This window comes from Oncorhynchus kisutch, linkage group LG18 (assembly GCF_002021735.2).
Source record: "Oncorhynchus kisutch isolate 150728-3 linkage group LG18, Okis_V2, whole genome shotgun sequence".
NCBI classification, from domain to species: Eukaryota; Metazoa; Chordata; class Actinopteri; order Salmoniformes; family Salmonidae; genus Oncorhynchus; species Oncorhynchus kisutch.
This window is the reverse complement of record NC_034191.2, coordinates 30730909-30740201: the sequence shown is the minus strand read 5'-3', so window position 1 is coordinate 30740201 and position 9293 is coordinate 30730909. Positions and strand designations below refer to the sequence as shown.

Below are 9293 nucleotides of genomic sequence, written 5' to 3'. Positions count from 1 at the left end.
ACATGATGGTATTTCTAAGCAGAACCTGTCTCAGGCCAGTACACTCGTTCAGAACCCCCCTGTCTGTCTCTCATCCAGGTGTGTAACCAGTACATGAAGGACTCTAACATGCTGTTCGTCGGAGGGCTGTTGGTGGCTATAGCTGTGGAATACTGGAACCTTCACAAACGCATCGCCCTCAGAGTACTGCTCCTAGTAGGGGTGAGGCCTGCTCTGTAAGAGACCTGTTTTAATGATTCTATTACAGAGCTGTTTGGTCTTGTGTTCTGATAGCCCAACGTTTTATTCATATGAAGTGTCTTATATGTTTTATTTTTAAATGGTTTTTATCTCCCTCTCTATCCTCCTCACTCTTGCTTTTCCACTTTTCCAATCTCCATTTTCTTTCCCCCTCCCTCCCTCCCTCCCTCCCTCCCTCCCTCCCTCCCCTCCCTCCCTCCCTCCCTCCCTCTCTCTCTCTCTCTCTCTCTCTCTCTCTCCCGCTCCCTCTCTCTCTCTCTCTCTCTCTCTCTCTCTCTCTCTCTCTCTCTCTCAATTTCAATTCAATTCAATTCAAGGGGCTTTATTGGCATGGGAAACATGTGTTAACATTGCCAAAGCAAGTGAGGTAGATAATATACAAAAGTGAAATAAACAATAAAAATGAACAGTAAAAATTACACATCTCTCTCTCTCTCTCTCTCTATTCTCCACTGTCTATCCAGTCTGATGATGGGCTTCATGGGCACCACAGCCTTCCTGTCCATGTGGATCAGTAACACAGCCTCCACTGCCATGATGCTGCCCATCGCTAACGCCGTGCTGAAGCAGCTGTGTGACTCCGAGGCCCAGGCAGAGGAGAGGGAGATGGACCTGATGGCCATCAGGGGGGCCTGGACTGGGACTGGGATACCTAAGGACCAGGACAACCAGGCCTTTGAGATGGGTGACAAGGAAAAAAGCATTACCATAGGTGTGTGTTGTTAGGAGAAAGTGGTGTGGGTGGGGGGGTGTATGTGTGTGTGTGACCAGCCTGGTACCACAAGATTATGTGTCCATTAGTTTGACCATGAGCTTTCACAATCACAAGCTATTCCACATCTTTCTGTTTTTGTAATAAATTACATCTCCCTTATTTGGCAGATGATGGAGGTGCTGCTAAATACACAAAGGATGTCAAGCCCAGGGAGAATGGGGTCAAGTTAGGTAAGTAGAATACAGTATGTGTTCTCTCAACATCAGTGTTCCTCTATCATGGTCCTTGAAACCCACAGGGTGTACAGGCTTTTGTTCCAGCCCAGGAATAACACACCTCATTCACACCTGTTGTGGATTCCCTGAAACACCCTTCTGTCAATTATTCAACCATTCATCTTAGTAGAGGAACACAGTTAAGTAAGAGATATTGATATGTCATTGATATGATCATTCAGGATGTGACCTTGTTGATGTTGTCTGTTCGAGACAAGATTGTTTGGACTTATCGTCTCATCTGGCTGAGATAGAATACAAAGTACACGGATGCATTGAACGTCATGTTCAATATCACCACCAGATACTCTCAATCCCTGTTTCTTGCAGACTCCCTGAAAACAATGTGAAAAATCTTTGCCCCAAACCCTTAGTTACCCCTGGGAAAACTTCTGATAGACTGACCTCTAAACCCTGAACATTTTGATTGGCTGACCCATGGATCTCCCCCTCCAGAGCCCGAGCCAGAGGTGGAGGAGAGCCCGGAGGCGAGGGAGAGGAGGCTGAAGAGGGAGGCTAAGTACCTGAACCTAGATAAAGGCATGAGTCTCAGTGTGTGTTACGCTGCCAGCATCGGAGGAACAGCCACCCTCACCGGCACCACCCCGAACCTCATCCTCAAGGGACAGCTCGACGAGTACGTTTATATGTCTGTTTAGAAATGCTTAATATGCGTGGGTAGTATTACAAGTAAATACAGTAAGATAACCATCTGAGTAGCTCTCATTAAATGGTTATTGTGTGTGGATGCAGTATTGCAAACCGGTTAAGCAACGGTTCATCTCTGGGAGTACTGTAGATCCCAGTCTACTTTACTTACAGCAGCTAAAGCATAAGGATGGATACACTGACTGTACACTGGCTCCTTTGATCATGTTTCCAATTCCTTCCCTGGCTTGGGAGTTAGCTAACATCTGTGTCACTTCCTCCATAGCATTAGAATTCCCTGCACATTCCCGTTCAAAGCAGTTTTTTTGTCGGCCATATTGGGTGTACCTACAGTTGAGTACCCTTTAGAATGTTCCTGTAACTAATGCTAGTTCTAATTCTATCATTCTATCATTCTATCCCCACAGGCTGTTCCCAGGGAATGAAGACATCATCAACTTTGCCAGCTGGTTTGGTTTCTCCTTCCCCAACATGGTTCTGATGCTGATCATCTCCTGGCTGTGGCTGCAGTTTATGTACCTGGGCTGCAAGTGAGTCATTCTTTCCTGTTATGTTTTATCTACAGCCAACAATATCCATAACACCGTCTCGTGGCAGGAAGCCGAAGCAATATGATTGTGTGCCTGCAATCCATGTTGAAAGGTGACACATTCACAAACATAAAAATGCAATATAATGACTAAGCATAGTAAAACAATAGAAGGTAATGGTTTATGCTCATATTTCACTTATATAGATACTTCATTGTCCATTTATGTAAGACATTGCCATATAGACAAAGTAGATACACGCCTATATAAGACCCAGAGACCTATATGACACTATATAGAGATCTCTGATATGTCTCGGATCTATTTGGCCCATTCACCCACAGCATGAAGAAGTCGTTTGGCTGCGGGATGAATAAAGATGGTGACAAGGAGGCGTACGGGGTGATAAAGAATGAGTATAAGAAGCTGGGCAGTATGTGCTTCGCTGAGGGCTGTGTCCTGGTGCTGTTTGTCCTGCTGGTCCTGCTCTGGTTCACCAGAGAACCAGGCTTCATGCCCGGCTGGGCCACTGTGCTCTTCAACAAGGACAGACCGTGAGTGATAGATATCAGTATGTTCTGTGTTGTAACTCCTGGGTGTTGTGTCTGCTAGTCACTCCCTGTGGTTCTTCCTGGTTCTCCCTCACTTTTTTTATCTGATAGCTTTCTGCTGTGTATCCCAGTCTTTGCTCTTTCCCGCTTTCTTACTCTCATGTAAGTTAACAATTTAGCTTTACACATAATGTGGACATAAACTGTAATTACACAGTACATGTCTATGTAACTACCATATCAATACATATGGACACATTGAGAAATGGGACAGAGAGACATTGTTTATATGTAGATTTCTATGTCCCAGGTACGTCACTGATGGCACGGTGGCCATCCTGATGTCAACACTGTTCTTTATGATCCCATCCCAACTACCCAGATGTGGCGGGTACTCTGAGGATGGTATGTGTGTGTGTGTGTGTGTGCACGTTTGTGCATGTGTGTGTTTTGTCAATATATCTATGAGTGGTGAGAGTACATTGGTGTGTTAACGAGTGTGTGATTGAGAGAGACATTGTGTGTGTGTCTACCTGTCTGTCTGTGATACTATTGTATAGAGCAGACTTTCGGACATGTTAATGGTGGGTCGTGACATACTTTTTTTTGGGGGGGGGGACTCAGTCAGGGTCTCAACTTACTGTTGAAAGTTTGAATAGTAGAATACACAAGGTGCACTTTTGAAATTTGATTGGGCATCAGCAGTTTTTCTCTTATTGTCAGATTCTTTGTTGTTGTACATTTTAGTCATTAAGCAGACGCTCTTATCCAGAGCGACTTATAGTAGTGAATGCAAACATTTTCATACTGGTCCCCCATGGGAATCAAACCCACAACACTGGCGTTGCAAGCGCCTTGCTCTACCAACTGAGCCACAATGTGACAACAGTCTCTGACAGTCACTCAATTAGCCATGTCAGCTAACAATTTTTAGATTAGTAAATTAGTCTAGCCAGCTATCTATCTAATCACACACACACACACACACACACACACACACACACACACACACACACACACACACACACACACACACACACACACACACACACACACACACACACACACACACACACACACACACACACACACACAGACACACACACACTCGAGACACATCAGAGGGCTGCAGCGTGATAGCGCTAGCCTCAAGGTCAGCCCTGCCCTACACGGCTGTATTCTCTGTTCTGCCCTTTCCCGAAACAAATAGCTTTCAAATCAATAAATGACTGGCAGACATTTCTAAAGGGATATTTGTTTGGGGGGGATAACCTTATTTGCTATTTATTATGTATAGATTTTTTTATATAAAACATTTAATTCACTCTTTATGCAATGCGCACTGCAGAGAACACCGGAACGACAAGAATCACTGAATTTTCACAGTGAATTATTGTAATGTTTGTTTGTGTCAATTAATGCCATAAGGGATGGGTTGCCAACTGGCGATTTGACACCAAAATAAGATTTCATTCATTCATTCATTCATTCATTCATTCATTCATTCATTCATTCATTCATTCATTCATTCATATAAATACATATGGACTTTTCTCCCTCTGTAACCTAAACTGAGTTTAGTGTTCTTACTCCTGATAAGTGACAAGGTCAAAACGAAGTGCTCCAGTAATGCAGCTCCTACCTCAAAACGGCAGCAGCTTAATGTGTTTGGTAAATAAATGGGTGTCACAATGATTAAAGGCACTTAGTGAAGAGTTCGAGTTCGGAGTGCGAGGCAGCAGAGTTTGCGAGGCAGACTTTGAGGTGCCTTGTCATGGCTCCTTGACTTCTGGTTTTCCGTTCCTGGCATAGAGTGTTTTTGTGGTCATGTTAGTGTCTAGGAGTTATCGATGGCCTTTGCTCCCTGAGTATCAATGTAAGTAAGTTAGTACAGTTCTATCTAGGACAGAGTCCTGTACATCATAACAGTATAATCTCTGCCCATATAGATTTGGACAGAGATACTGTACACTTTAATAACACTGTACCTTCCTAACTACCATGTAAATACACAGATCTCCGGGACTGTAGTCTTGAGTTACCATACTACCAAGTTCCTGCAGGAGTGCCTGGAATCAAGGCTGTAAGGACCGTGATGGTAAACCTGGTGTCATTCTCCTGTGTGTGTCTTGTCCCTATAGGAAAGCCCCTGAAGGCCCCTCCCACCCTGCTGAACTGGGACGTGGTCCAAAAGAAGATGCCGTGGAACATTCTCCTGCTACTGGGAGGAGGCTTCGCTCTGGCCCGGGGAAGTGAGGTACCGTCTGTCTGTAGGTTGGTCAGTCAGTCCGAATCGGTCGGTCTGTGTTTTCTTTTTTTAAACATAAATGATGAAAATTGTGGATATGTTTTTCTCTGTGTGCAGGTGTCTGGTCTGTCTCAGTGGCTAGGAGAAAGTCTGGCCCCCCTGCAGTCCATCCCTCCCTTTGCCATTTCCTTCCTCCTGTGTCTACTCACTGCCACATTCACTGAGTGCTCCAGTAACGTAGCTACTACCACACTGTTCCTGCCTATACTGGCCTCTATGGTAAGACAGAATCCCTTAGAAATGTACATACACACACCCAGGCAACACACATGGTAACACACATGGTAACACACATGTCCCACTTAGAAAACCTGGATCAATGATTTTAAGTGGTGCTCCTTTTGCGACCATTCCATTGGTTCCATTTCACCGGGAAAACTAAAGGCCTGTGAGCGGTTTGGTCAGCATATTAAGCATACACTATATGTTCATTTCACCTCTTTGACTCATGTATGTCCCTGTCTGTCTGTTCCCAGGCCGTAGCCATTAAGCTCCACCCACTGTACGTCATGCTGCCCTGCACCATCTGCGCCTCGCTGGCCTTCATGTTGCCGGTGGCCACGCCCCCTAATGCCATCGCCTTCTCTTATGGCAACCTCAAAGTCATGGACATGGTACGACCTTTGACCCTTCACCCCTCACCCCTCTCCATACAGTACTTTGTATAGAGAGTGAAATACTATCCTGGATCCAAACTGAATTGTTCTGTTTCACTGTTTCAGTCTGGGCATCTCTTCATTGTAAAAAACACTTTGTGACAATTGTTGATATAAATAGAGTAAATGTGATTCATTGATAGAATCATTGAAACCAGAAGTGAAACGGAGCAATTCTCTTTGGATCCAGGCTCGTAGAATACATGGTTGTGAATCATTCCGTCTGTGACCAATGTTTCTACCTGTTTTTCATCATGCTGACAACAGGCGAAGGCTGGATTCGTTCTGAACATTGTTGGTGTCATCACCATCAACATCGCACTGAACACCTGGGGAGCAGCCATGTTCAATCTCAACACCTTCCCTGACTGGGCCAATGTTACCATCATACACACTCCCTGATCTGGAGACACTGGCAAGGAAGGAAGGAAGGAGGGAGGGAAGGGGAGAACAAAAAGAAGAGGAGGAAGAGAGCAGAGGGATGGGAAGAGGGGAGAGATCCTGTATGTACACGTCTATCTGGGACAGGGTGTGTACAGAAGACAGTGCTGATGGTCAACCCACTCAGGGTGTTCTAGGCTACTACTGTATACACACTCCATATAACAACACACACAGTATCTGTTTACCGGTCGGACTGGTACTCCTCCTCCCCTCTGTCAAAGTTTAGATTGATTTGAATTAAATTAATTTAGATTAATCAATGGTTTTTGTACAGCTAAAACATGCAGGTTGTATTTGATCCTTTTTCAGATTGTCAAATCTGTTTAAGCTTAGAGGAGCGGACACAAGGGGGAGATCTATGATTATGTTATTATATCAAAAACAATCACAAACAAACATCTATTTAATGTGAAAGGCAATCTGTGTTGGAATACAAATGTTATTTTTGAAGTCAGGAAAAGCATCTGTGGCATATTATTGTGAAACGTTCTTAAAGCTGCTGCACAAAATGTATATTTTTGCTATTGTTTCGACAGTGTTTATGTATCATGTCTACTGTATTAAATAATGCACACAGAAAAAACTCAAGCCTTCGAAATAGGAGAATCATTTCAAGTGTCCAATCACAGGCCATCTCAAACGAAATCAAAATGTATTTTAAATTTGTTTTATTATTTGTATTGGTTGTAATTGTATTATAGTTAATGTATGATGATGACATTACTATTTGGTTTGCACATTGATTTCTTGGGTTCATACATTTTGTGGCAGGGCTCCCTTCATACCCACTTCCTGTAGGATTGCAGAATATGAATTTGGGCAAAAATGATGGGCTCAAATCCCATTGACATCCATAGGATTATGCCCACTGGCGGAGACCCCACTGGGTTTGAATGGAGACAAGGGTACAGAAGGAAAATCCTTTCTATTTCAATGTTATTATTGTTGTTTTCAATTATATAGCTTTCAGCTAATTCCGAGTCTTTTCAAAGCAGTAGGTAAAAAATAAAGGAAAATACAGTACAAAATAATAATTTAGGTTAAAGAAGGAAATTAATCAAATGAAATGAGAATTTATAGAATGAATCCAAGGAACCACTGGCATGGGGCCGTGTTCATGGGACAGTAGGACAGGATAACCTTTGGATGACCATTCCATGACCTAGGGTCATCAGGGCGGCCGGTAATATAATGAGATATAAAAACATTTGGGTTATAATCTAGGTACCATTCTCCTGTGATCATTACATGGTAGTGTCACACAGAGTCAAACAAACAAGAGAAAGACTCAGTGGTTCCATGCATAATTGGGTGGTCCCATGCATAGTCGGGTGGTAAGGTGGTCCCATGCATAGTCGGGTTGTAGGGTGGTTCCATACATAGTCGGGTGTTAGGGTGGTTCCATACATAGTCGGGTGGTAGGGTGGTCCCATGCATAGTCGGGTGGTAGGGTGGTCCCATGCATAGTCGGGTTGTAGGGTGGTTCCATACATAGTTGGGTGTTAGGGTGGTTCCATACATAGTCGGGTGGTAGGGTGGTTCCATACATAGTCGGGTATTAGGGTGGTCCCATGCATAGTCGGGTGGTAGGGTGGTTCCATACATAGTCGGGTGTTAGGGTGGTTCCATACATAGTCAGGTGTTAGGGTGGTTCCATGCATAGTCGGGTGGTAGGGTGGTCCCATGCATAGTCGGGTGGTAGGGTGGTCCCATGCATAGTCAGGTGGTAGGGTGGTTTCATGCATAGTCGGGTGGTAGGGTGGTCCCATGCATAGTCGGGTGGTAGGGTGGTTCCATGCATAGTCGGGTGGTAGGGTGGTTCCATGCATAGTCGGGTGTTAGGGTGGTCCCATGCATAGTCGGGTTGTAGGGTGGTCCCATGCATAGTCTGGTGGTAGGGTGGTCCTATGCATAGTCGGGTGGTTGGGTGGTCCCATGCATAGTCGGGTGGTAGGGTGGTCCCATGCATAGTCGGGTGGTAGGGTGGTCCCATGCATAGTCGGGTGGTAGGGTGGTTCCATGCATAGTCGGGTGGTAGGGTGGTCCAATGCATAGTTGGGTGGTAGGGTGGTCCCATGCATAGTCGGGTAGTAGGGTGGTCCCATGCATAGTCGGGTGGTAGGGTGGTTCCATGCATAGTCGGGTGGTAGGGTGGTCCCATGCATAGTCGGGTGGTGGGGTGGTCCCATGCATAGTCGGGTGATAGGGTGGTCCCATGCATAGTCGGGTGGTAGGGTGGTCCCATGCATAGTCGGGTGGTGGGGTGGTTCCATGCATAGTCGGGTGGTGGGGTGGTCCCATGCATAGTCGGGTGGTAGGGTGGTCCCATGCATAGTCGGGTGGTTGGGTGGGCCCATGCATAGTCGGGTGGTAGGGTGGTCCCATGCATAGTCGGGTGGTAGGGTGGTCCCATGCATAGTCGGGTGGTAAGGTGGTCCCATGCATAGTCGGGTGGTAGGGTGGTCTCATGCATAGTCGGGTGGTAGGGTGGTCCCATGCATAGTCGGGTGGTAGGGTGGTTCCATACATAGTCAGGTGTTAGGGTGGTTCCTTGCATAGTCGGGTGGTAAGGTGGTCCCATGCATAGTCGGGTGGTAGGGTGGTCCCATGCATAGTCGGGTGGTAGGGTGGTCCCATGCATAGTCGGGTGGTAGGGTGGTCCCATGCATAGTCGGGTGGTAGGGTGGTCCCATGCATAGTCGGGTGGTAGGGTGGTCCCATGCATAGTCGGGTGGTAAGGTGGTCCCATGCATAGTCTGGTGGTAGGGTGGTCCTATGCATAGTCGGGTGGTTGGGTGGTCCCATGCATAGTCGGGTGGTAGGGTGGTCCCATGCATAGTCGGGTGGTAGGGTGGTCCCATGCATAGTCGGGTGGTAGGGTGGTTCCATGCATAGTCGGGTGGTA

The 9293-nt window shown here is 45.9% G+C and overlaps 1 protein-coding gene across 4 annotated transcripts in view; it reads left to right on the top strand.

Moving 5' to 3' along the window:
- Positions 1–6976, top strand: part of LOC109875555 (solute carrier family 13 member 2-like) — a 9032-nt gene extending 2056 nt beyond the window's left edge. For 2 of the 4 annotated variants that reach the window (XM_031796960.1, XM_031796963.1), the window contains exons 3-13: positions 79–215; positions 705–952; positions 1123–1185; positions 1687–1867; positions 2307–2429; positions 2774–2983; positions 3276–3385; positions 5122–5237; positions 5346–5507; positions 5765–5902; positions 6212–6976. In XM_031796960.1, coding sequence (XP_031652820.1) covers positions 79–215; positions 705–952; positions 1123–1185; positions 1687–1867; positions 2307–2429; positions 2774–2983; positions 3276–3385; positions 5122–5237; positions 5346–5507; positions 5765–5902; positions 6212–6346 — 1623 coding nt within the window. In that variant the 3' untranslated portion in view covers positions 6347–6976. Of the gene's footprint in view, positions 1–78; positions 216–704; positions 953–1122; positions 1186–1686; positions 1868–2306; positions 2430–2773; positions 2984–3275; positions 3386–5121; positions 5238–5345; positions 5508–5764; positions 5903–6211 lie in introns of those variants that run through there. The other 2 variants (XM_031796962.1, XM_031796964.1) reach the window with 2 other exon arrangements.
- Positions 6977–9293: the final 2317 nt, after the last annotated feature.